Source organism: Mustela nigripes, chromosome X (genome assembly GCF_022355385.1).
Source record: "Mustela nigripes isolate SB6536 chromosome X, MUSNIG.SB6536, whole genome shotgun sequence".
NCBI classification, from domain to species: domain Eukaryota; kingdom Metazoa; phylum Chordata; class Mammalia; order Carnivora; family Mustelidae; genus Mustela; species Mustela nigripes.
In genome coordinates, this window is record NC_081575.1 from 29,888,924 (window position 1) to 29,916,327 (window position 27,404).

General features: G+C 50.3%; 1 protein-coding gene across 7 annotated transcripts in view; it reads left to right on the forward strand.

Annotated features, from left to right (window-relative positions):
- The first annotated feature begins 6,910 nt into the window (after positions 1–6,910).
- The window catches only part of SEPTIN6 (septin 6), a 61,692-nt gene continuing 41,198 nt past the window's right edge, over positions 6,911–27,404 (forward strand). For 4 of the 7 annotated variants that reach the window (XM_059385809.1, XM_059385807.1, XM_059385808.1 and 1 more), the window contains exons 1-2: positions 6,914–7,221; positions 24,724–24,838. In XM_059385809.1, coding sequence (XP_059241792.1) covers positions 7,192–7,221; positions 24,724–24,838 — 145 coding nt within the window. In that variant the 5' untranslated portion in view covers positions 6,914–7,191. Of the gene's footprint in view, positions 7,222–12,982; positions 13,069–24,723; positions 24,839–27,404 lie in introns of all 7 variants that reach the window. The other 3 variants (XM_059385805.1, XM_059385804.1, XM_059385806.1) reach the window with 3 other exon arrangements.

Here is a 27,404-nt window from a genome sequence, read left to right on the forward strand (position 1 = left end):
CCCCCCCCCCCCCCCCGCCACCGTCTCATATTGCAGACCTTTCATGGTATGCGTGGTTCATCTGTGGACTATAAGGGCAGTGGGTAGAGACCTTGTTTCTCTAGATTCTGTACCACGTCTAGGGACTGTCGAGTGATATCATTCAAACCACAGAACTCACTGTCTTTTAAAAAAATTTTTTTTATTTATTTGTCAGAGAGAGAGAAAGCACAAGCAGGGGGAGCAGCAGGCAGAGGGAGAAGCAGGATCCTGGCTGAGCAAGATCTTGGGATTGAGCTCCTGGCTCGATCCCAAGATCCTGGGATCATGTCCTGAGCCGAAGGCAGATGCTTAACCAACTGAGCCACCCAGGCATCCCAGGCATCCCTAAAAAAAAAAAAAAAAAAAAGAAAGAAAGAAAAATTAAGATTTTATTTATTTGACAGAGAGAGAGAGAGCACAAGTAGACAGAGCAGCAAGCAGGGTGGGGGAAACAGGCTCCCTGCTGAGCAGAGAGGCCCATGTGGGGCTCCATCCCTGGACCTTGAGATCATTGCCTGAGCCAAAAGCACAGGCTTTCACCCACTGAGCCACCTAGGCGCCCCCCAAGAATCTTTTTAGAAGGTTTTATATTTTTAAGTAGTCTCCACACCTGATGTGGTACTTGAACTCACAATGCCGAGACCAAGAGTTGTGCGCTTGGCCAACAGAGCCAGCCAGGCACCCCTTGTCTTTTTGAACCGTTTTTTATTCTGTGAAATGTAACACACTTCAGAAGAGTTCCTAAAGCATATATAGCAAAAATCGGTATTTAGAAAGCAAATACTCCCATGACCACCAGCAGGTTAAGAAATAAAGCCCTGGTATTTATGTCTATGGTGCATGTTAGAGACTGCCTTATGGCACATTTGGTACTTACTACCGGACTTTTCGCGCACACAAGGCGAATCATCTTGATGAGACATTTCCCTGAGAACAGAAATCATGTTATATTTCTTTATCCCTCCCACAGTGCCTAGTGTGGTGAGTGCCCTAGGTATGGTAGGTGGGCAATGCATTTTACAGGATTCTGCATCTTAGATGAACTCTGTGACTCCAAGAAGACCACCGAGGGCTAATTTTGGCAAACGAGAATTGTTGGAGGGAACACAAAATTGTATCGTTTGTCTAAATCTTTGAGTCCAGATCAGGGTAGAAGGATAACTAGTTTATCACGATGTGGGCCATCAGCTCAGCCTTCTCTTGAGTTCTGGCTCTTGCCCAATGTAGAGAGCCAGCCTAGAACTATTGGGGCAGCCTCCCAACCGGCCTTTGGGTCTCTCGTCTATGCCCATGTTCAATCAGTTCTTCAGGTGGTGATTCAAGTGACCTGTGTGGACACAAATGTCATCGTGTCATGCCACTGCTCAATGACCATTCAGTTCTCCAGCAATGCCCCTGGGAGGCTTGTTACAAACCTGCTCCCCCCCACCACCACCCCTGCAGAGCCTGAGTCAGCAGGTCCAAGGTGGGGTCTAGGCCGCTGCCTCCATAAGAAGCACTGTGGAGGAGGGGTGCCTGGGGGGCCTCAGTAGATTATGTGTTTGTCTTTGTTGCAGGTCATGGTCCCAGAGTCTTGGGATCGAGCCCTGCCATAACCGGCATCCTGCTTGGCGGGGAGTCTGCTTTTTTTTTTTTTTTTTAGGTTTTTTTTTTTTTATTTGACAGACGGAGATCACAAGTAGGCAGAGAGGCAGGCAGAGAGAGAGGGGGAAGCAGACTCCCTACCGAGCAGAGAGCCTGATGCGGGACTCAATCCCAGGACCCTGAGATCATGACCTGAGCCGAAGGCAGAGGCTTTAACCCACTGAGCCACCCAGGCGCCTGGGAGTCTGCTTTTTTCCCTCTCCCTCTGCCGCTCTCTCGCTCAGTCTCTCTCTCTCTCAAGTAAATACATAAAATCTTAAAAAAAAAAAAGAAATAAAACACTTTTCAAAAGAATACTTCTGCTAGCAGAAAATATGTCCATGTTATGTGTGTGCAATATGAAATCATAGCCACAGACACAGATGTCCATGAAAAAAAATAAACTGTTGAATTAAGCACGATCAATACTGGGATTGTCTGTTTAATATTCATTTGCTTCTTGTTCATTCATTTTGTTGCTCGCTAGCAGATAAGCAGGAGCATCTGTCAAAGATTTAGGGGAAATTTATGGTTAAAAAAAGTTAAAATAGAGAAATTTCTACCCATTATCTGATTTTTTTCCCCACTCTGAGAATCCATCCATTTGCGGCGGGCATGTTTCCAGACTGAACAGGCCTTGTCCCTGGAGAGCACAACTTGAGAACCCTTACTCTGGAGTGGGAAGTCTAAACTCTTTGGCATGACCAATGCGATGCTTCCAAATTGGACCCCATCTTATCTTCCAGATTCATTTATAGCCACAGCATCCCTCACCTCCCCGGGGCCGAGACTTGGAATTTGCTAAATGGTTGCTGTCTTGTGATTTTACAAATACCATTCTTCTACTGCCTACCCCTCCCTCAACCCCTGCCCCCTCAATGATCAGATGACCTACTACTCATTCTTCAAGACTCTATCCAATGACTGTCCTTTCAGGTGACTTTCTCCATCTCTCTGGGTCTCTATCTCCCCAAGGTCTTGCTCCGGACTGATGACGTCACTGCTTGTTTGTGGAGCTATCTGCCAACTGGTCTGGGAGCTCCCTCCGGTCGGTCGCAGGAGGGATTCTCGTCACCCACCTTTCCTTGTGGTCTCTGGCTGATATGCAGCAGGGACTTGGGGCATATTTGTGGATTAAGTGAGTACATTTGCAAAGGGAGTGAAGTTTATTTTTAGAATCTTCTAGCTCCCTACAGGGGCGACATCTGTACCCTTTTTTTGCACCCCTTCCCCAACCCAACGGACTCTGTAACTTTATGCTGTCCATGTAGAAATCCACCAGGATCTGCCATCGTTCCTGGAGCCCAGGCTCCAAGCTTTTCCCTCGGTATCCTACCATACCTTACCAGTCCTGTGTCGCATCCCTCCGTGGGCTAGATTTCAGATGAACCGGTGGTTCTCACACTTCAGAGTTAAGTTCAAACCCCCGGGTTGCTGGGTCCCAGCCCTCTAGGGTCTGATTCAGTAGGTCTTGGGTGGGGGCTGGGAACTTGCATTTCTACTAACGTCCTAGGGGATGCTGCTAGACAAAGACCACATTTTCGAGAACCACTGGGATACATCAGTGCAAAACCAGGGGCTGCGGTGAATAAAGCACAAAGGAATCCTTACTTCGCCTTGACTCCGCCCCTTCACTGAGTTTCTGATTCTGTTAGCACATCTGGATTTGTTTCATCCCAGATCATTTTCCCCTCTGCTTTGCTTTGTCCTCCTCTTCCAACTTCCTGATCTTTTCAGATTGTTCTGTAGCCCAATGCTACTATCCCTCCCTTCCTCCTTCCATAAAGCCACCATTTCAGGACAAAAGCTTTCCTGAGCTCTTAGCTCCATTTTTCATTGCCCTCTTTTTCCTCCCCACTCAGTTTTAGCCACTCCCCTACCCCAGCAGGGACTGACCTTTCTAAAGCTTGGCTCTGATTAGGATCCACTCCCAAGTAGCACGGTAGCCATTTCCCCTCCCTGGCAGTCTGGTTCCACAAACAACATTAGCATGCTAATGACAGTCACCTGCTGGCCCTGGGAAACCGCTGAGCGCGCCAGGGCTCAAGGACAGTGGAAACACTGAAAACAGCACGTTTAAATGCTTCCGTTCATTCATTCACTCAACAAACATGGATTGAGCACCCGGCCAGACACCGTGCTGGGGCCGAGGGATCCCCCCAGAACACATGGATCATGGTCATGGGTTCACAGCAGCGCCCCAGGGCCCACCACGCCTCTTCATGAAGCGCATCTTTTGCAGCACTCATCAAGGGGGACAGACATTCAAGGAAGAAACTGATTCCTTGTGAGCCCTCTTGCCTCAGCCTTCCTGCTGTCGCTGTACCTGGGCAGGTAACCCGGGACCAAAGATTGGGAGACACCAACCCAGGGAGGGTCCGGGAGGGTCTTTGTTGAAATAAACGCTGTAACCCACGCCTCTCAGTGATCTGCCCGCTGTATTGAGTAAGGCCGAGGTATGTAAAGCCCAGAACACAGTGAGCTGAAACCTCTCTGCACATACACATACCCACTCGGACGCACACAACACTGGCACTCACACTTTTACACACATACCAACACACTGAAAATACACTCTGACATACACATCAACACAGACACACACACTGAAACAGACACACACCGGCAGACACACACCAACGAACACAAAAGGAGTAAATACAAGCCAATGCACACACACACTGACACGCTGAAACACACAGACGTGTAGCTGACACACACACTGACACATACAAATGCACACCTAGTCCCACGTCAATACCACCCCACAGCCCGCAGAAACCCGGATGCCCAGGACCTAGCAAGGGCTTGAAGAAGCAGACCTCAGAGAGGGAGACTTGAATTACACACTTGGTTCCAGTCTGGAAGTACAGATTTTTGGAGGAGGGGGCCTTCCAGGTTCTGAGAGTCCCTAGGGACAGGCAGGTGGAGTGGATCACTTCCGCAGGGCACCAAGGATTCTGAGCTAAGATACCTCCTGGAAGGGCAGAAATGTACCGAGCTTTGGGCAGCACCCGGTGCTAAGGTGGGGGATGGAACGGGGGTGTGTGTGGGGAAGAGTTGGTAGAGGGAAGTTAGGGCGCTGGGGGGTGGGCAGTACCCCAGGGAGCAGGCAGGATTCCTGGAAAGCCCAGCTGCATCAGGCCCCCCTCCTGGCTCCCCTGCCCCCCCCACCATGCTCTGGGTATCGTTCTCGTCTCTGGCTTCTAGATGCACCCCTCTGGTGCCGCCACCACCCAAGTCCCACTTCCTGATCATTTAGTGACCTTGGGCCCTTCTCTGTCCACCACAGCCATGCCTTTGCCAGGGAGGACCTGTCTCCCTTACAGACACCCAGCCGGGAGGCGGGCCGTCACCTCTGACTCCCCGCCCCCATCCGGTCTGGGCACAGCCTTACAGCGGTTCCTCAAATACAGCGCTGGTCCCGCCTGTTGCCACCCCAATCCAGGGCCAGGCGCCTCCCCCAGGCCCTGCCCCAGCATCCTGGTGGGCCTTGGAGACTACAGCTGCCCCTGTTCCTTGCCATCACCATATGCCCGAGGGCCCACACTGTCTCCCCCCCGCCCCCGTGCTGGTCCCTGGTTGTGCCAGGCTCCTCTCTTTTGGCCTCTCCTGGGTCTCTAGAGCAATGACCGGCACACAGAGGGCACCCTCAATGGGGCACCCTCAATACTTAGCTCTTCATGGCTGTGCTACCCCCTCCTTGTGTCTCTTTCTTCTGGACCCGCCCCCTTCCCCCACCTCCCATTCCAATCCTCCGCCCCCTTGCTCAGGAAACGCTGAATTGGAAGCTTCTTGAGTGCCAGACCCCGAACTAGGCACTGGGGGTGCATTTTGTGGAGTCCCTGTTCTCAAGGGGCACACGCACCTAGAGGGCTCCCTGACGCGGTGTGAAAAGCTCTGTCCCCCAGGTGGAATCAAGTGCCAGGAAAGCACCTCACGTGGCCGCCCCATTTCTCTGCCTTCCTTCCTTCTCCCCAGGCCCGGGCTTCTGCATCGGCTCCCTTCTTCTCTCTCCCCGGTTCCTGTTTTTCTCCTTTTCCTCCCTCTTGCCTCCCCCTCAGCCGCTCCTGACTTTGGGCCGCTGTGGGACCACCTCCTCTATCCTATCCGGGCCACGTCGCTGTCCGGCTTTTGCTCATGGGTCTGCCTCCCCCCTGAGGTCCCGGGTCCCACTTGGGGGTCTGGGCGCCTCTCGGAGACCCGGGCACCAGCCTTGCGGAGGAGTGGAGCGCAGTGTCCGCCAGCTAGGGCTTCGGGCACGCCAAGTCGGCTAAGGTTCTCGAGTCCTAGGGAGCCAGCAAGGGGCCACTCCCCAGGAGGGGTCGGGGGCGTCAGGGCTGGAGAGGGGGAGAGGTGCCGAGGGCGAGGGAGAGGGCCCGCGGCGGCGGCTGGCCAGGAGGAAAAGGAAAGCGGGCTGGCACAGCCTCTGCCTTCGGACGCTCTCTCGGCGCACCGCCGGCCGCCTTCTCCCGGTCTGAGCGAAGGTGAAGGGGAAATCCGGGCGGGACAGAGCCACCGGAGGCCGCTCCCGGTCACTCCCACATCCCGCTCGACAGAGCTGGGGGTCTTCATCCCCAAGCTCCTCCTCTGAGACTCCCTGGAGACCCAGGCGCTAGAAGGGGGTCGTGGTCTGAACCCCCGCTCACACGCTGAGCTTCTAGGGCTTGGTGGGGAGAGGAGTGAGGGGTCTGTCCGTATGAAGGACCCAGGAGTGGTGAGCTCGGCTCCACGAATTTACAGCCTACAGCATCCGAGGCTTGGAAACCCCAGGGCAGAAGGGGACCTCGAGTCTGCGGGCCTCGGACTCCGCACGTCACAGCTCAGTTGCGGGGCCGCAGTGCGGATCCCCTCAACTGCCCCCTCTATCTAAGCTCCACTGTGGAGCGGCAGGTGCCGCAGCTGCCCCCTCCCGGGCCATGGGGGGGGGGGGGGGGGGAGGAGGTGTAGAGGAGCTTCGCGTCTCCAGCCGCTGGCGCTCCCATCGGAGCACCCTGAGATCTCGGTGGAGAGGAAGAGGGGGTACAGGGGGCTGGGAGGAGGGGGAGGAGGACTGCAGAGCTCAGCCGCCAAGCTGTGCGCGGGAGGGGGAGGGGCGGGGGCTCCCTTCCAGCCTCCGGGGTCTGGGGACTCTGGGATGTAAGGCGAGAGCAGGGGGGTGTGACAATTCAGCAGAGGTCGGGACGTACCACGGAGCCAGTGGCGGGGGGGGGGGCAGGGGACGTGGTCACCGAGGGGAGCCCCCGCCCCCCTTCTCAAAGGCCTACAGCTGAGGTTGCTGGGAGAACTGGAACTGGGTTCGCTGTAGGGGGAAGCGGGGCGTGAAATCCGCCCCCTCCCCATACCCCACTTCCGAGGGGGTGGGCGATAGAGGGGAGGTCGGGGTTGGAGCAGCGGCGCGGGGGCCCCTCCCTCGCACCTCCCCCCACCGGACTTGGTCGCGCCCGAAGTGTAACACTTTCTCTTTGTGGGAGAAGCTCCGCTGTTTCTTGTGCTCTAGCTCTGGTGGCGGCGGCACCCGTGGCAGCCCTGGCGGACGCAGGAGCGATGGCAGCGACCGATATAGCTCGCCAGGTGGTGAGTGACCGGCTGGGGTGCCGGCGCCAGGGGCCGGGGGACTGAGAAGGGTGGAGGAGACCTGGCCGCCGCCACGGCCGCGGCGAGGGTTGCGGGCAGCATCCAGGAGTCGAGGCGCGGCGGGACTTCTGCTCCCGGGGTCCGCGGCTCACTCCCCCAACCTGTCCCCGCGGGTGGCGGACGGATGAGGGGGCCTGGCGGAGGCTGCGGGCCGGCCGCTGAACTTGCATTGCCCTAGGGCTGCAGTGAGCGCCGCCGCCTCCCTCGCTGCAGCTGCCGCCGCGCCACTGGGGCGTTGCCGAATGAATGGCCGAACCAGCCGCGCAGCCCTCGAGGTCCCAGGCTCCCTGGTCTCGCTTCCTCCGGCCGTCGGGCCGCCCCCCTGCGCCCAGCAACCCCCTCCCCGGGACCCAGGCCTCCTGCGGAAGAGGGGCGCGGGGCTGGGGTGAGCCCGGGGCAGGAGGCGGTGAGTGGTGGTGGTGGGGGGCGGGGAGGTGACTGGCTGGGGTAGGGTTTCTCCATATGCATTACATATGTGACTGCGTCTGTGTGTGTGTGTGTGTGTATCACCGTAAGCGTCCGAGTGCACGCGCGCGCACTCGTGCCTGCTGGGCGGGCGGCGGCGCCGGGGCTGTCTGTGACCCTAGATGAGTCCGCCTGTTTCTCTGTGGGCGCTCACCTCCGTGGTGTGTGTCCCTGTGTCCCAACCCCTCTCTGCTTGTGCCGGGTGCCTCTGGGTCCCGTGTGTGCGTGCGTGCGTGTGTGCGTGTGCGTGTGTGTGCAGCTCGCTGGTCTGGAGGGGGTGGCTGCGTGTTTTGGCATGTTTCTGGATACCTTGACCGGCGGTTTGCCAGCCCCTAGGGGTCTGCCTCCGGTGCGTGTTGCGCGTAACTGGGCTTGTATGCCAAAACCTGTGCAGCCCGCTTCTTTCTATGGGGACGCAGAAGAATAAGTGTGAGGCTTGCAAAAGCGGTGCCGTCTCATTTTGTTGGCAACAGACTCTGGAAAAACAAAAAACAAACAAACAAAACCTTCTGTTAAAGAACTGAAGTTTTCCTGCCCGGGATGTTCAGAGAAACCATAACTGAAGTGACCAGAGGCTCCATATTTGTTTGGGTTTTTTTTTAGACCAGAAGTTTGGTTGTAAAGGGAGGGGGTGATTCCATTTGGGGGAACAGTCTAACCTTTCTCTTCCTCCGTGGTATCGGAGGTCTTCAGAAGCCCGCAGTTACCCTCACTCACTCTATGGTGAGGTAGAGTGAAGTAGGGGTAGGTGAACCCCACAACACCATATACTACTGGATGAAGATCTCCGAGCCACACACACACACACACACACAAAAGTTTTTAAACCTTGTGGCTTACTTATTTAGGGAAATAGTCTATGCACTGTAATTCCAGAGCAAAAACAAACAAACAAAAAACCAAAAAAACCAAAAACAAAAAAACCCCAAACCTCTAGGTATTTGTTGTAATTGAAATTGATTCGTTTTTGTTTTCAAAATCTGAATCCAGAATCTGGTTGTATTTTCTCCACAGGATATATATGAATTTTTTCCACCCTCTTGTCTCTGTCTGGAAGGGCAGGATGATTTCTTCTGAACTTACCCAACCCCTGCAGACCCCAGAACCAGATCTTTACATTGTCATGATGCAGGAGGACCAGGAGTAGGTAGACAAGGCTCTGTGATCATGGAATTTGATAGAATTCTCTTCTCTCTGAGATTGGCACTGTCATATTTATTGCTGTAGCATTTTGAAGGTTCCCAGAGTGCTTTTCTGCTCCCTGTTACCTGCATTTTAGAGATGGCATGGTTTAAGTAGAGGGATTAAGTCTCTTGGATTACACTTGCCCTGTCTTTAGTGACCAAAAAGGACACTAATGATTTTTCTTGTCAGTTAATTAATTTGCATCGACCTGTCCTTGCTCCCTCACCAGTCCCCCTTGCCTGGATTAGGATTGCAGGGCAGATGTCGTAATGGGGAACATTCCAGAAGGTTGTGTTTCACCTCAGGCAGATTGAGGCAACCCAGAGGTCCCCTTTGTTTGGCAGACGGGGGGGGGGGGGTGGTGGTGGTGGTGGATGGGGGTGATTTAGGGCCTTTTGGTTTGCTTTGCATGGTTCCAGTTTGCTCTGGCTGGCCTTGCCTATACTGTATGATGAAGAAGATAATTGTAAGCCAGATTCCAGAGCTGAAAGAGCAGCCCAAGCACTTGAGACCTTGTTATCAGGATAAATGGGTTTCTGGGAAGACTGACGTCACTCTCCCTGCCCCCCCCCCCCACCCCCCGCCCAGTCTGTAAAGCTCTTGTTTATGTGTCATTTGTCTCTCTGCTCTCCTTTGTGTCTGCAAGAAGTTGTAATTCAACAGGGCAAGATGGAATTAACTCAGGAGACCTTGGGTGTCTGGTTGCTGCTTGTTTCTTCCAAGGACCACGTATCCAGGGTTCGGGAAGAGAAGACTGGAGAATCAACTTAAGTGTGCCTAGCGTAGGAGTTCTTTTGAATGAGCTCTGAGACATGGTGCCATCCAAGCAGCACTCTTGCTGTGTGCGTGACGGGGGAGGTGTTCTTTCCAGAATCAGTTGAAGGTCACCATGGCTAGTTAGGTAACATCATTAGTGACTTAAAACAGGCCATGGAGTTGTTGGATAGGACCCTTCTCTGGGCATGCATGCTGCTTGGAAGTTCAGCTCTTGAGTACGCAGTCCAATCCCGTCCCATCTGAACAAACACCACGAAGATTCTGCATGCCAAAACCGTTTCTCCATTGTGTCCACTCGTTGACTTTCCCCCAATAAGTGTCCAGCACTGTGGCTAGCCCTGGTGAACTTGACCAGAAAAAAAAAAAAGTAGCAGACATAATTCCTGGCTTTTATTTTTTTTTTAATTAAAATTTAAAAAAAAAATTTTTTTTTTAATTTATTTATTTGACAGAGATCACAAGTAGGCAGAGAGACAGGAGGAGGCAGGCTCCCCGCTGAGCAGAGAGCCCCATGTGGGGGGGGGCTGGCTGAATCCCAGGACTCTGGGATCACGACCTGAGCCGAAGGCAGACGCTTTAACCCACTGAGCCACTCAGGCACCCTAAATTTAAAAAATTGTTTTTTAAATTTTATTTATTTATTTATTTGAGAGACAAGAGAGACAGAGATAGCGAGAGAGCATGAGTGGGGAGGAGAAGGAGAAGCAGACTTCCTGCTAAGCAGGGAGCCGGATCTGGGATGATCCCAGGACCTTGGAATCATGACTGGAGCCAAAAGCAGACATTTAATGGACTGAGCCATCCAGGCGCCCAGCTTTTAAGCTTATGGTCTATAGTTGGAGAGACAGACTGTGGACATTGTGAAATAATTAGAGAACTTTAGAAGATTCTTGGGCTGTCCCCACTCCCAGCCCCTACCTGTGAGGTGACTTGGGCTGCTATTAATATATACTCTTTAAGGGTACATGACTCGTCCAAGGTCACGTAGAAAGCCACAGCCCAGCAGGCCTCAGGGGCTGCATCTTCTGGCTTTTTCATTGAGCTGTTTCTTTCAGTGTTGCATTTTTAGGTCCAGACTGTTAAGTGCTGGCCTGTAAAAGGAACAGCTCATTGAGTCTGGCTTGAACCAGTCCCACAAGGTGGACAGTGATGCTGTCCCCCGGTGGCAGCCAGGGAATGGTCTTTCTCCCTAATGAAAGATTTTGCAGGGACTAACTCTGCCCTACCCGGGGAAGTGCCTACAGGCTGGCAGATGCCTGCCTCTGCATTCCGGTCTTGCTACCAAATGGCATTTACCCTCCATTCCCCCTGGAAGCTCCCTGCTCCAAGCGGGGAGAGCAAAACCCCAGTATGTACCCATACCTCCACTGAGGACACAGCACAGAGGGAAATTTACATGGCTGGGGTGCCTGGGTGGCTCAGGAAGTTGAGCAGCCATCTCCTCTTATCAGCTCAGATCATGATCATCTCAGGGTCATGGGATCAAGTGCGGCATGGAGGAGGGCTCCGTGCTCAGCTGGGCATCTGCTTGAGATTCTCTCTCTGCCTCTGCCCTCCCCCATCCTGCTCTCACACTCCTGCACTCTCTCTCTCTCTCTCAAATAAATAAGTAAATCTTTAAACATAAAAAGAAAATTCACATGGCCTCCAATATTAGAATTCATTGAATCTAAACCAAGGTGATCTAAACCATTGCTGATCATGGTACTATTTTCTGACTTTTCTGTGTTTGAGACTTTTCCAAAGAAAAAGCTGGGGGGATGGGGCAAGCGGGTGGCTCAGCCCCTGCCTTGGGGTCAGGTTAAGACAAGCTGGGCGGGAGTTGGGCTCGCTGCTTAGCAGGGAGCCTGCTTCCCTCCCCCTCTCTCTGCCTGCCTCTAGGCCTACTTGTAATCTCTGTCAAATAAATAAATAAACTATTTTTTAAAAAGAAAAAAAAGCTGGGGAGGGCAGGAAATGACAATGTTCCGTCCCACCAAAGGTATACGGTCCCTTCCCTCAGGGAGTTTACTATCTAGTAGTGGAGGCAGACTTAAATAACTATATAATTATCATTGTGATCAGTACTACACAGCCGAGCTGTGGCCTGCTGTAAGAATTCATTACCAGCCGGACCCAATCCCGCCTCCAGTGCAGGCGGTGGGTGACTGGAAAGGCCTCCTGAGGGCTTTGGCTAAGAAAGGGGGTGGGTGTGAAGATGGGTGAGCTCTCCCTCTGCTCCTGGCCTAGGAGCATTTCATTTGTTCATTCATGAACAAATTTGTTCATTCACAGGACCGTGCCCTCTGAGAGCGCCCCCCCCTCCCATGACAGGCAAGAATCATCCCCGTTTCCTTTCATTTCCTAAATCCTGGAAATGTTGAGTGTTAGCAGTGTTCTTATTACAAAACTGCATTACAGCTGAGTGGTTTGTCTGTATGGTATAATGAGATTTTGATCTGCAGTCATGTGCGTAGCATTTACCTTGCGGAGCCTGTGCTGTAAATTTTCCGTTAATTGCGGGCTTTGTTACCCAGCAGGGCCCCTCCCTTTGTGCACTGTAAGGGAGCCTGAGCAAAACTAATTAGGAAGATAAGTCCCCTGGAAAAAGGTATTCCAAAACCAAACAGGATTGATTTCTAGACTTGCCTGGGTTTCTGGATTATCAGAGCCATGGTTTTATATTAGCGCGAACAACTGAGAAGGGCTTGTAAGTGGTGTGTACTCTTTGGAACACATTCTAGAAAGAGAAGGAGAAGAGAAAGGAAAGAGAATACCATGGATAAGTGGAACAGGTTTCTTTCAACGGTCTCCAAATGCTGTCATCTATATTTCCCAGACGAGTCTTTGTGTTTTCTTCTTGTATGGGTACAGGGTTAGTGGCTGAAACAGTGAGACCCACACCGGATGACACAGATCCGTTCAAAACAACCAAACCTGCCCTTTTCGCGAAGTTTCTAAGAAATAAAAATCCTGCCAGACCCTAACTTTCCCCTCTCTTCACTGCATTCCTTCCCACCCCAGTGCACCCGTAGCGGGGAGGGTGTAGCTCAGAGAAGATTATCCTTGGATGCCTCGATCCGTGATGGTGAAAAGATTCTCCGCTTCAATCCCAGATAGCTCAGTCATGGGTTACGTGTGGGTTTTCTTTTTTCTTTCTTCCCATATTGCTTTAAATAAAAATCTTGGAGCCACCAGCCGTGTAATGATGGATTATTTTAAGTAACAACTGGGGGGGGGGCGGGGAGGAGCCGAATAAATTAGAAACACAGACCCTTCCTCCTCGGTTTGGCAGGAGGAGGCTTCTGCTGCTGGGATTTGAAACCCTGGGTTTCTCCGCCGCCTACAAGAGGAAGGAGGCCACATATGTGCTCAAGGAGGGTGAGAATTATGCCGCGTGCTCCTTGCTGGCCCTGGACTTGGGTCATCTGTTCCACTCCGGGGTGGGGAGGTGGGAGACAGGATCAGGGCTCAGGTTTCTCCTGGCAGGGCCCCCTGGAACCCCCTAAAGAAGGCCCTGGGATAACAGCCACAGATCTCTGCTTTCTGACCCTGATGAGGTGTGAGGCGGTGCCGAGTTTCCTTTCCCAGCGGAGGCCCCGGCTCTGAGCACCGGCGAGGAGGCAGGAACTGGGTTTTCTTAGATCCACTTTAAATGAGACCAGATGGAGGCAGAGGCAAATTCAGGCTCCCTAGAGGACAGCTGGGCATTCATCCAGAGGCCTGTGAGTAAACCTTTTTTTCTTTTCTTTTCTTTTCTTTTTTTTTTTTTAAAGCAGATTAGAGATAACAGTGGCCAGAACACCTCGAAAACTCTGTTTAAAGAGCCCAGCCCGGAGGGAATCTGGCTTTATGTGGGAAAGGTGACCTGCTACCAGCAGGAGTGGCCCCTGGCCTGAGATGGAACTGGCTTTTACCTAGAATCTGGCTAGTTGGGTTAGGTCGCCCTGGGGCTCAGGCTTAGTTAGGCCCAAATCAGACTGCCTCAGTTGCCCTCCATGGGCCAGACCCACCTCGGTGAGCACACAGGGGTCCGGGTCGTGATCTGTGACTCTTGTCCCTCTTGACTGTCCTTAAGCCACAAGCCCGATGCCCCCAGAACTTTAGCAGCTTGAAAGAAAATACCTGCCAACTTGGAGTCAAGCTTTCCCACCTTAAAGCGGCCCTGCGCTCACCAGGGCCGGGAGCCCTGCACCACTTCGCTCTCTGCCCCAAACCCCTCCGTGACTTGGGCCAAGTCACTTCCTTGCTCTCAGACAGTTTCCCCTTTTGCGAAATGAGCGGGTTGGCGTAGGTGAGCCTTCAGGGCCGCGACCAGCTCTGACGCTGTATGGTCCTCTGTTTCCTTGTTCTCCAGCTTAATTTCTCTTAGGCTCTAGCCTGCTTCTATATCCGTCCGAGGTGGACGACTTGAACTCCACCTCTTCCCTGCTTTGACTCCTGAGCGAGCAGGGTGGGGAGAGAGTTGAGGGAAAGGCAAGTCTGTGCTTTGAGCTCAGCAGGATCTCTGTAAGCGGAACAGAAACAGCGGTTCAGATGGTCTGCCCATAGGTGTAGTGAGCTATTGTCTTCCTATAAAGGTACATGACGGCTGAATTTCTGTCTATTTGAATCCCATTTTAAATGCACTAGGAGAGCTGGCCATTTAATGGAATCCTGCTGTGAATCCTTTTATAGAATGAAAAGCCACTCAGGAACTGATCTGGTGTATTAAAATCCAGAGTTTCTTCTATTGGATTTGCCAAAAATGGGCCTTCTCCCTGCATGGTAAAGATGGTTTCCTTTGTGCTTCCCCAGGGTCCCTGAAGCTGCTTCCCCACTGAAAGGCCCAGGTGGGCAAGATTTCTCTTTCCTTGGAAAGGGCTCCCCCTTCCAAACGTCTCTCTCCCAGTTCGGGGCATTGCTACTCTTGTCAGTTTCCTCTTAGCCTGGCTTAATCGGCAGGAGGGAAATCCTGACATTTGCCGTGGGAGATACACTGGAGGGTTTTTTTTTTTTTTTAAATAATCTCTGGGAACTTATCAGTGTTTTTGTGGTTCTTAGGGCCAATAATACAGTGGCGTCCACTTCCCCGACTGGAGGCCGTGGAGAAGGCTCTCAGCCACCTGATTGCTGCAGCAAGCAGTTTTTCTGGATGTTTGTGGATATGTGATTTGACTTCTTGTTCCCATGAATCCTTAGAATAATAAGTTATACCGTATAATAAGTTATAAGTTATATATATATATATATATATATATATATATATATATATAATGTTATAGTGAGGACAATAATAGGGCTTTGTTCTCATATTGGGAAAATAAATGTTTGCATACAATAAAACTGCCCCAAAGTGGACTACTTAACTGGATTTTCTGATTACCTATATGTAAAGCACCTTTCTCGTAGCTGTGGTTGAAGATTTTGCTAAAATATCTGAGGCTACTTCTCTTGTCTTGGAAAGCATCGTCGTAAAATCTTTAAGAAAACATGACATTTTTCTACTCTGATTATAAACATAAAATCTGCCCCCCCAAAAGGTAAAAGATGCCTATTGTTGGAAATTTGGAAGACACAGAAAAGCAACAGTGTCCACATTCCCTCTACCCGAAAGTATCTTTTTTTTTTTTTTTTTTAGATTTTATTTATTTATTTGACACAGAGAGAGACAGTGAAGGAGGGAACAGAAGCAGGGGGCGTGGGAGAGGGAGAAGCAGGCTTCCCGCTGAGCAGAGAGTCCAATCCGGGGCTCGATCCCAGGACCCCAGATCATGACCTGAGCCAAAGGCAGATGCTTAACCAACTGAGCCACCCAGGCGCCCCCAAAAGTAACTGTTGTCACCGTTTTGGTATAATGTTGACTTTGAACAACACAGGGGTTGGGGGTGCTAACCCCCTGCAGTGAAGAATCAAGAATCCACGTATAACTTTCATCTCCCCCAAAACTTAACTACTCAGAAGCCTACTGCTGACTGGAAGCTGTACCCGTAACAGGAATAGCAGGACAAGCACATCTTTTGTATGTTATCTGTATGACACACTGTATTCTTACAGGAAAGTAAGCTAGAGAAAGTAAAATGTTATTAAGAAAACCATAAGGGGGGCACCTGGGGGACTCAGTCGGTTAAGTGTCCAACTCTTGATTTCGGCTCAGGTCGTGAGGTCATGAGATCAAGTCCCACATCAGCTCCGCCCTCATACTGAGACCTTGCTCAGCTCGGAGTACGCTTGAGATTTTCTCTCTCTCTCCCCCTCCCCCGCTCTCTCTAATAAATAAATAAAATCTTTAAAAAAAAGAAAAGCATAAGGAAGGGAAAACACATTTGTAGTCCTTTCTTGTATTTATGGGGAATAAATGCATGCATACGTGGACCCAGGCAATTCAAACTGCGTTGTTCAAGAGTCAACTGTATATTCTTCCGAACTTTAAAAAGTACATTCAGGCGGAGTGCCTGGGTGGCTCAGTCATTAAGGTTCTGCCTTTGGCTCATGTCCTGATCCCAGAATCCTGGGCTGAAACCCCGCATAGGGCTCCCTTCTTGGCCAGGAGCCTGCTTCTCCTTCTGCCACTCCCCCTGCTTGCGTTCCCTCTCTTGCTGTGTCTCTCTGTCAAATAAATAAAAATTTAAAAATATATATATATATATATATGCTTTCCCCCATGATTGGAATGATCCTGTATATATAGGGTTTTGTTTTGTTTTGTTATTTGCCTATTGGATGATCATTTTCCCATGTTACTGAATATTCTTAGAAAATGTCTTTATCACCTGCTTAATATTCCATTGTGCATCATTGAACTATTGTTTGATTTTGATCATCCTGAGGGTTGCAGGATCTATCAAAGATCCGTATTTAATGGGACCAGGAGGGAGAAAAACCATAAGAGACTCTTAATCTCAGGAAACAAACTGATGGCTGCTGGGGTTGGGGGAGGGAGAGGGTGTCGGGGTGATGGACACTGGGGAGGGTATGTGCTATGAAATGTGTAAGCCTGATGAGTCACAGACCTGTACTCCTGGGGCTAATAATACTTTATATGTTAATAAAAATAATTAAAGAAAAGATCGGTATTTAGGGGCATCTGGGGGGCGCAGTCCATTAAGCTTTGGCTCTTGATTTGGACTCAGGTCATGATCTCAGGGTGGTGAGATCGAGCCCCGAGTGGGGTTCTATGCTGGGTGTGGAACTTGCTTAAGATTTTCTCTCTCCCTCTGTCCCTTCCCCAAAGATTGGCATTCAGGGCTGGGACGGAGATGGAGAAAGGAAAGGTGTGAGAGATCAGGCCCACCAGTAAGTGACATGTGAGACTGTACAGTGTATCTACAAGGTGCAGAGGCCAGAGGAGAAAGTTTAGGGAAAGGCGCGATGAGTTCCAACTTTTATGTTTTGGCCTCATACTTCTGTACTTCTTTATTGATTTAAGTCATCTCTGCCTCCCACATGGGGCTTGAACCCACAACCCCGAGAGCAAGAGTCCCATGCTCTACCCACTGAGCCAGCCAGGTGCCTTGTTTTGGTTTCCTTCTTCAACATTATCAGCTACTAACTCAGCTCCCCCAACTCGAGGCGGAGGCGGGGAAACTCCACTGATACAGATGGATCCTCAGTTCCCAGAGGCCTCCTGGACCTCTTGCTTCCTATCCCGCCAAGGCTGGAAGAGGGATGGGGTGGGGGAGGGGGACAGGGAGACAGGGACTGCCCATCAGGGTGCTTATGAGACTCTGTTTTCAGAATAACAGCAATGGGAGCAAGTTGCACAGCTGGAACCGCCATAACTCGTTCTTAGTAACTTGCACCTTAGAATATTCAATTAAAAAATGAAATTGGTGTGTCCCCAGGGGACGAGGCGGAAGAGAAAGAGAGCGGTGTTTCTGCCCGTGATATGAAATGTGGTATAACGTATTTCAAACCACAGGTGACTGCAGATGGGGAGAAAACAGGAAATGTAATTGGGGGGGGAGGGGGGCTCTCCCAATTCTCAGGAGCACTCTTTCATTTTGCCTTCCTTTTAGCTCTTCTCAGATTTGGCATCCTAATTACCCCTGCTGCAAAGCTGAGTGAGAGCTCTCTTTTCTTGTATTAAAAATGTTTTTAAATGACATGGGTATTGTGTGAATACATTCATGCTGTAAAAGGATCAAATAATACAGAAGCATACAGACTAGCCCCTTGTGTAAGCCCCTCTTTCCGTATCGCTCCCCCGAGGTAGCCACCGACGTTCCTGGGTTTGGTGGGACTTTTTTCTTGGCTTCTTTCTATGCATTCACAACCATTTATGCGCAAGCACACATATATCAGGCTTTTTTTTTTTTTTTTTTTTTTTTTTTTTTGCACATGTGGCCTCCCCCTGTGCTGCTTGTTCTTCAGCCTCTTTTTTCTACATTGGAATATGTCTTGGAGATATTTGCCTTGGAACATACAGACCTGCTGCATTCTTCTTCCTTTTTAAGGATTTATTTATGTATTTAATTTATTATTTTTAAAAGATTTTTATTTTATTTATTTGACAGAGAGCGAGCACAAGTAGAGGGAGCCCCAGGCAGAGGGAAAGACAAGCAGGCTCCTCCCTGAGTGGGGAGCCTAACGCTGGATTCAATCCCAGGACCCTGGGATCGTGACCTGAACCGAAGGCAGACGCTTAACCAACTGAGCCACCCAGGCGCCCCTCTTTATTTATTTTAGGGAGGGAGAGAGAGAGAGAGAGAGAGTACACATGAGTGGGGGGAGGGCAGAGGGAGAGGGAGAGAGAGAACCTCAAGCAGGCTCCCTGCTGAGTGATGTGGGGGGGCTCATCCCACAACCCCGAGATCACAAACTGAGCAGAAACCAAGAGTTGGGTGCTCAAGAAACTGAGCCACCCTTGTGCCCCAAGACCTACCGCATTCTTCTTAACGCCTGCAGAATATTCTAGAATATACATGTACCATAATTTAGTTAAATATTTTTCTATTTTCAGACATTTATGAGTTTTCCCCCTAGTATTTCAGTATTGTCATCATGCTGTAATGAAGTTCCTTGTACATGGATCTTTGTACAGATACTGACTTTCTGCAGAATAGATTCCTAGGGAGGTTGCAGGGTGACAGGAGATGGGCCCTTAAAAAAAAAAAAAGATTTTATTGATTTATTTGAGAGACGGTGTGAGAACACTTAAGTTGGGGATGGGGGAGGATCAGAGGGAGAGGGAGAAGCAGACTCCCCGCTGTGCAGGGAGCCGGATGCAGGACTCGATCATGAACTGAGCCGAAAGCAGATGCCACCCAGGTGCCCCAGAGATGGGTGACTGTGGCCCTTCTGGCATCTCAGTTCCAGCCTTAAACATGGCACCCACCACCTGCTACTCCAGATGATAACTTGAGGTATTACTGTTGGGCCAAGCTGTCAATTCCATCTTCTCTTGCACACATTGTAATCCAGGGAATGGGCAGTTAACTGCAGTCAGAGTAATTAAGGCCTCGGGTAATCAGGCCACCTTAAGAAGAAAGAGGAAAGAGATAAGATAGCAGAGCTTTAATGAGGGAGAGGACAGAAACTTCCAGGGGCTGTCCTGGGGTCAGTGTACATTCAGTCCAATGTCCTTTTTGCCTCTACATATTTAGCTCTGAACAATGAGGACTAATACTCATAATGATGACCTTGACATCTTACAAGATTTATCAAAACAAGAGCCAATGGTGCTCGCTAGACAGGATTTCCTAAAGCAGGAAATATATACACAAATACATTTTTGAAGCTTTCTCAACTACAAGCACTGAGACAAAAAGTTTCCTTCTCAAATCTTAGCAAGAAAAACACAGTAACCAGATCCCATGTCCCCTCGTCCCCAAACCTCCCAGTTAATTTTTGCGTATTGGATAGACTCTAGGTAAAAAGACACAGAAGAAATAAGGATTCTAAAGTCACCAAATTCACCAAATTTCAGATTAATGGTTATTTCTCTGTAATTCTTCCTGACTTCCAACTTGGCCTCTGGTGCTAGAAAATTATTGGGTCATGTCTTTTTTTTTTTTTAAAGATTTTATTTATTTATTTGACAGAGAGAAATCACAAGTAGGCAGAGAGGCAGGCAGAGAGAGAGAGAGGAGGAAGCAGGCTCCCTGCAGAGCAGAGAGCCCGATGCGGTGCTCGATCCCAGGACCCTGAGATCATGACTCCAGCCAAAGGCAGCGGCTTAACCCACTGAGCCACCCAGGCGCCCCTGGGTCATGTCTTATTTTTCTGATCATTTCCGTCGTGTGGAAGAATCCTTTCCATCCTCCCATTCCTTACTTGTCGGCATTTCCTATATTCAATCTCCAGATCTTTTCTGTACAATCTCTTGGAGAACACATCCAGTTTCATACCTCCCACTCCTAAATTCATACCCCAGTCCTGAATTCTCCTTGAGCCTACAGTCCCATATGGGTAAGTAATTGTTGGATTTCTTCTCCTGCATATCTCACCAGAAAATCAAAACTGTCATATTTTCCTTAATGTACAGAATGCTTTGGGGCACCTGGGTGGCTCAGTTGGTTGAATGTCCAACTCTTGATTTCAGCTCAGGTCGTGATCTCAGAGTCCTGGGATTGAGCCCTGCGTTGAGCTCTGTGCTCAGCTCTGAGTCTTCTTGGCCCTCTCCCTCTGCTTCTCCCCTGGCTCGTGCTCTTGCTCTTTCTCTCTCTCAAATAAATAAATAAAAGTCTTTAAAAACATGCTTTTACAAATCCAGACAAGCAGACAAGCACCAATTTAAAAAAAATGGGCGGGCGCCTGGGTGGCTCAGTGGGTTGAGCCGCTGCCTTCAGCTCAGGTCATGATCTCAGGGTCCTGGGATCGAGTCCCGCATCGGGCTCTCTGCTCAGCAGGGAGCCTGCTTCCCTCTCTCTCTCTCTCTGCCTGCCTCTCCATCTACTTGTGATTTCTCTCTGTCAAATAAATAAAAAAAAATGGGCAAGGACATGAATAGGCAACTCACATATATGTGTACCTTATACACATGCATGTATAGAGTTGAACCATAAAAAGAATGTTCACCTTCACTAATACAAGTGGTTAAACGTCATGATGCCATTTTTCAATGATCCTTTCACAGTGGTTTAAAAGCCTCAGAAACTTAGGGTTGGTCTAAGTATAGGTAAACAGACCCCCTCCTGTATTGGTGATGGAAATAAGACGTTTGTACTATTCTCTATTGAATGATTTCGCAATATGTACCAAAGTCTTTCAAAGGTGTGTGCCCTTGGACCCAGTGGGCTTCAGTTCTAGGAATTTAACTTAAGACAATAATCAAAGATCTATGCAAACCTGTAAGCACAAGAATTATTGTTTCTATTGTTTAAAACTTGGAAACATGTGGAATGTATAGCAGTGGAAGATTAGTTCTGTAGAATGCTATGTGGCCAGTACAAATAATGTTTTAGAAGTATGCTTAATTTCTCAGGAAAACATCCACACTCTTGTTAAGTGTCAGGCTACGAAAAGGAATATATAGAATTATCCCTATTTTGTAAGAAACAAAAGGTATACAGAACACATGAATGTTATGAGTGTTTGTTGTTTTCTCTTTTATCATTTTCCCTGTGTTGTAAAATTTCTACAGTGAACTTGCTTTTTAGAAACTAAAACCCCCCATAAATGTAATGTTTCTTAATAGCTTATTTAAAACCAGAATCCTCCATTTCCCCCACTGAACAAGCACCCTTTCCTGGCTTCTCTTTTTTCTGCCCATGGTGCCACCAATCCAAGCTCCCAGGCTCAGAACCTTGTGATTGCCCTGCGCTTCACTCCCACTTACCCGATCACTGATGGAGCGATCACCCTTTGGGAGGACATGTCTCAAGTCTGTTCCAACCTCCTGAGTCCCAAGTCAGAGCAGCTCAGTTCAACCAGCATTTATTGGCACCGTGCCTGGATGTCACTCTGCCAGGATCATGTTATTGGAGTCATCTGTCTTCCTGCTTCAGCTCTCTCTCCTCCAGTCAATCAAACGTCCTGCAGCTGGAATGATCTTTCAAAAAACGCCACTTGTATCATGCTCAAAAACACTCAAAGGGCCCCCAAATGCCGTTGCCTAGGAAATAAAGCCCATACTCTTTCTTCTTCTATTTAAGGCTCTTTACAGCACTGTGCTAGGTGGGAGGGAACAGTGGCAGGGGGAGGGGGGCACATGGGAGGTTCTTGGTGAGCTGTTGACAATGTAGGAAGTCTTTAAGAATAAGGTGTGGAAGGGGGCCTGGGTGGCTGAGTCGGTTAAGCATAGACTCTTGATTTCGGCTCAGGTCATGATCTCAAGGTCGTGAGATGGAGCCCCATGTCGGGCTCTCTGTAGGGCTCCGCACTGGGCGTGGAGCCTGCTTATGATTCTCTCTCTCCCTCTCTGTCTCTTAAAAAAAAAAAAAAAAGATTCTCTCCTGTCCCTCCCCCTGCCCTCTCTCTCTCTTTTTAAAAGATTTAGCTGTTCATTTACTTTAGAGAGAGAGAGAAGTGCTGGGAGGGGGCAGAGGGAGAGGGAGAGAGGAGAGGAACCCAAGGAGACTCTGCACCTAGCGTGGAGCCTGACCCAGGCTCCATCCTATGACTCCATCCCATGACTTCACCTGAGCTGAAACCAAGAGTCTAACACTCAACCACTGAGCCACGCAGGCACCCATCTCTCCCTCTCTTAATTAAAAAAAAAAAAAAAAAAGTAGGAAGAAGAGGAGGGTCACCTGGGTGGCTCAATCTGTTAAGCATCTGTCTTTGGCTCAGGTCCCAGGGTCCTGGGATCAAACCCCGTGATGGGCTCCCTGCTCTGTGGGCAGCCTGATTCTCCCTCTGCTGCTACCCCCTGCTGGGCTCTCTCTCTTCCTGTCAGTAAATAAATAAAATATTAGGGACACCTGGGCGGCTCGGGGGGTTAAGCCTCTGCCTTCAGCTCAGGTCATGATCTCAGGGTCCTGGGATCGAGTCCTGCATCAGGCTCTCTGCTCAGCAGGGAGCCTGCTTCCCCCACCCCCCTCTGCCTGCCTCTCTGCCTACTTATGATCTCTGTCTTCAAAAAATAAATAAAATATTTTAAATAAATAAGTAAATAAATAAAATCTTGAAAAGAAAAGGAGTAGCTTTCTTCCCACGTCTCCACTATGTTCAGTTTGAAAATTCTCTTTCCTTTTGGCGCTTGGACCAGAGGCCAGAGTTTCATGGTGCTGAATTTGGAGACAGGAAGAGGCAGCCAGGGCCGATAAAATATGGCTCAGGAAACCTCAGCTCCGAGTGTGTCCCAATTTCCGATGCCTGCTATGTAGGAGGACCCGCGGAGAAAGCCTACTTTGGCTCTTAAGTCTCTGTCTCCCCTGCCATGTTGAGGACCAAGAACAACTGGTGGGAAACTTGCATCTTCGTTTGTTTGCTCTAAGAAAAAGGAGGAGGAAGGGGTGAGGGGAAGCAGAAAGGGGTGCATGTAGAACCAGAGCCCAAGGGCCGTGGCCCACGCAGGAAACCCAGCTGTTCTCAGGTGCCCCTCTGGGGCCCGGCAGACGCCAGCTCAGACTGAACTTTGGCATATGGTTGTGTGTCAGGAACACTCCGCTGGGAGGGCGTGGGGGAAGACGTGTGAGGGTAACGAACTTTCCAGATGGCAGTCCCGGCCCTAGCCCTATCTCTCGCTCTTGGAAGACCCGATGGCATGACTGGGTGAAGGGGCTACCTGGGCCGCCGTTCTGGCAACAGCAGCTGTGGAGGGGCTCAGCCCATCCCTCTCCAAGTGCAAATGCGCACTTAGGGACCTAGCTTGAAAGCAGGTGCAGGCAGCAGAAAGTGCTGCCGGTTAACACAGCCCGGGATGCTGGGGCGGGCCTCCTGACACGGACCATGCCCTTCTTGGCTTGCTCTGGGTCCCTTTCTGGTTCCCTGAAATCTTGGTGGAGCTCCCACCCACCAGAAACTCCCAACTCCTTACATAGCCCGCCGGTGGTTCCTGTCTAGCTGCTTCGGACTGCCCTTCTCTCTTCCCGTGGGGCCGTTGGCAGTTAGCACTTTTCTTGAGTACACGCAGGCCTCTTTTTCCTCCCCCCTGGCTCCTTGGAAGCCTGCCCCAGTTTGAGGCTCTCCCTGCTTTACAAAACCACTAACAGTTAGAAGCGCTGGGACTAACAGGTGAAGCAAGGGCCCTCTGCTTCCCAGGGCTGAGAATGGCTTGGCTGACCTTGGAGACCAGGGACCCAGGTGGGGGCAAGCACGGAGGCAGCTCTCTCAAGCTGGCGGGGGTGAGGGGGATTCCCAAGTGTCCCATGGCATCACGTGTTATTTGGGGACTCTGAGGAGAGGGGTAGCCTCCCGGAGCCCTAGCAGGAGCAGCATCTGTCAATGGGAGGCTCCCCACATCCCAGGCACCACGCCCAGAGCTCATGGACCAATCGTCCGTGGGGTCCTCACCCCAGCCCTATGAGCTAGTCACTACTTGTCCCTGACTTGACAGATGGGCAAACTCAGAGGACTTAAGTAACTTGTCCGAGGTCAGAAGGTGAAGGGGGTGGGACTCTCACTGAGTCTCATTTCCAAGCCTAGTCTCTTGCCCCTTAAACTGCGCCCCCATTGTGTTTGTTTGCCCCCGATGGCCTGGAGAGAGGAGGAATTGCTTTCTGAAGTCCTTTTGTAATATTTACTGGATGCTTAGGCACGGACCAGGCCTTGTGCGAAGCTCCTTGGAGTCCCCCGACCAATGGACAGATGTGCAAGGAACCGGAGTCACGGGGAGATGACCTGGCTTTTCAGTGGTGGCGTGGAGCGTAACCCCATGACCATGAACCTCGTCCCCTGACCCCGCCCTCCCCCACTGTCCCAGAAGCCACCTGGGCAGTTTGCTCTGCGTGGACCCATGGTGACCTTCACTGTGGAGCCCACAGAGGCCTGCACTTGAGAAGCCATGACTTCTAAGCCAGTGGCCCTTCTGCTTCGGGGCAGGGAGGAGCTAAGGGAAGATGGGGACCCACCCGGCTTGGGTTTGGGGGACTACTTCCTCGCTTGTGGGTCATTTGCATGAGAAGGGAGAACCCAGATTGCTTTTAAGCACATTTTCATTTTCTCCCAAATTAGGGTGAAGGTTGCCGCACGGTCCCCCTGGCTGGACACGTGGGGTTTGACAGCTTGCCTGACCAGCTGGTGAATAAGTCCGTCAGCGAGGGCTTCTGCTTCAACATCCTGTGCGTGGGTGAGTATTTCCACAGCAGGAAACGCTATTACAGAATATGGATCCTTTAATGGCTGCATGTGGCTTGGCAGGTAATTAGGTTAAATACAGTGTCATTCCGGTCCATTTGCAAAAGTGTCTTCCTCCTTCTTCCTCTTTAATCCCTCTGTTTGCTTTTGTGAACAGCCAGCCCTGATGATGTTTTTCCCTGCTCAGACCAGAACACCAGGCCGGACCTTGCAGGGAAACTGAGCCATGTGACACCCAGTGGAAATTTTTGTAAGGAAGCTGGCTGGCTCAGCTACCATGGTCAAGTTCACTTGGACTGCAGGAAATGGGAGTCAGGGCAGGACTAGGAGGGAGAATGATGGCTGTGGTAGGATGCCTGCCAATCGGCTGTGGGCAGCGGGGTGGGGCTCTCCTCTGCAGCCCTGTGGTGCTCCGTCTGAGCTCAAGGCGAAAGTTCTTTTCTTCCCTTTGAGCATATCTCCACTCAGGGATGCCTGGGTGGCTCAGGTGGTTAAGCTTCCGGCTCCCTGCTCAGTAGGGAACCTGCTTCTCCCTCATCCTCTGCCTGCTGCTCCCCCTGCTTGTGCTTGCTCTTTCTCTCTCTCTCTCTCTCTGACCAATAAATAAATAAATGAAAATCTTAAAAAAAAAAGTATATCTCCACGTGGACCCTTAGTCTCAAATGTGGGAGCCAGGTGTTCATCACCTCTCATGTGCTACTCACAGCGCCAAGAGAATTCAGTAATATTTGTGAAATGAATGAATGAGTTGACCCCACGGGCACCATTCGTTCTATTTCTCAAACACTTTGCGTAGTAGCAATTCAAGTCCTTCCTAGGACTCTGTGGTTCAAGCGGAGTGAGTACCATTTGTATCTTCACAGAGCAGATGGAGACCCAGACATCTGGGGAGGATAAGAGACTTGACTGGGGCAACGCAGAGTAGGTGGAGGAGCACGGACAAGGCCTGAGGTCTGGCTGTGACCCCTTGACCCTCTCATGGCTTCTCTAACTGCTGCCAACGACATCTCTTGAGAACACAAAGGCACTTCGAAAATGATCAGGCACCAGCCACACAAACACGAGGAACAGCAGTTCCTTGACATTCTTAGGCTTTCCAAAGTCCCAGATTTGCAAACACGATGATAGCATACGATTTTCATTCTATTGGGCAGCAAAGTCTACCTGCACATTTTCAGCGCCCTTCTTCCAAACCTTAATGACTGTAGAAATACTATAATAGAGTCTGTTTGTCCACTGGTTGGAACACTCAGACACTCTTGTTGATTGCCCTTAGTTTTCTAGAGAGTGTATAGAGAACTCATTCATGTTGAGGCTCCAAACTCCCGTTGAACTGGATATTTTACTTTTTGAAAAATTTTTTTTTATACTTTTTAAAAATGATTTTATTTATTTAACAGAGGGAGATCACAAGTAGGCAGAGAGGCAGGCAGAGAGTGGGGGGAAGCAGGCTCCATGCCGAGCAGAGAGCCCGATGCAGGGCTCTATCCCAGGACCCTGAGACCATAACCCGAGCCGAAGGCAGAGGCTTTAACCCACTGAGCCACCCAGGCACCCTGGATATTTTACTCTTTAATGTCATCTACAGTTCTATTTTCTAACTAGGGTCATTCATTTTCTTGGACTCTTTCTTTTTGTTTTCCTCCATCCTTAGAGCTCTCTTTGTTGTTGTTTTTTTAAGGTTTTATTTATTTGACAGAGAGAGAGTGGGAGAGAAAGCGGGCACAAGCAGGGAGAGCAGCAGAGGGAGAGGGAGAAGCAGGCTCCTCACTTAGCGGGGGGCCCAACTCGGGGCTCGATCTCAGGACCCTGGGATCATGACCTGAACCGAAGGCAGACTCTTTTTTTTTTTTTTAAAGATTTTATTTATTCATTTGACAGAGAGAGATCACAGTAGACAGAGAGGCAGGCAGAGAGAGAGAGGGGTAAGCAGGCTCCCCGCTGAGCAGAGAGCCCGATGCGGGACTCGATCCCAGGACCCTGAGATCATGACTTGAGCCGAAGGCAGCGGCTTAATCCACTGAGCCACCCAGGCGCCCCCGAAGGCAGACTCTTAACTGACTGAGCCACCCAGGGGCTTCCTTAGCACTCTTTCTCAATCATTTCCTGTAGGAGAATAACTGGGCACTCAGGGGACAAGTAGACAACAAGGAGGCCACTTCTTAGCATGGATGACAGGCAGTCAGCTAGGATCGCTTACTGGCCAAATGACTGTCCCCCACACGTCAGCTTGGGAACCCAGGAGATGACAATATAGGCGTCACAGAATTACATACCGTGGGCCTTGGCATCCAGAGCTAGGCCAGCAGTTCTTCAAGTGCTAGAAGTCTACTACTCGTGGTTATGATGCGATGCTATTAGGAGAAGGACACAAAATAAACAGAAGCCACAGTGCTCAACACCGAGGTGCCATCATGTCCAATATCAGCACTGCCAAATTGCTCTGATCTTTGGGTGTTGGCCAGCTTACTTCGCATAATATTTGATTACCGCAAAATTTCCACGCAAACATATTGGATTCCCTTGGTACCCCTCCCAGAGCACCGTACGACCTGCAC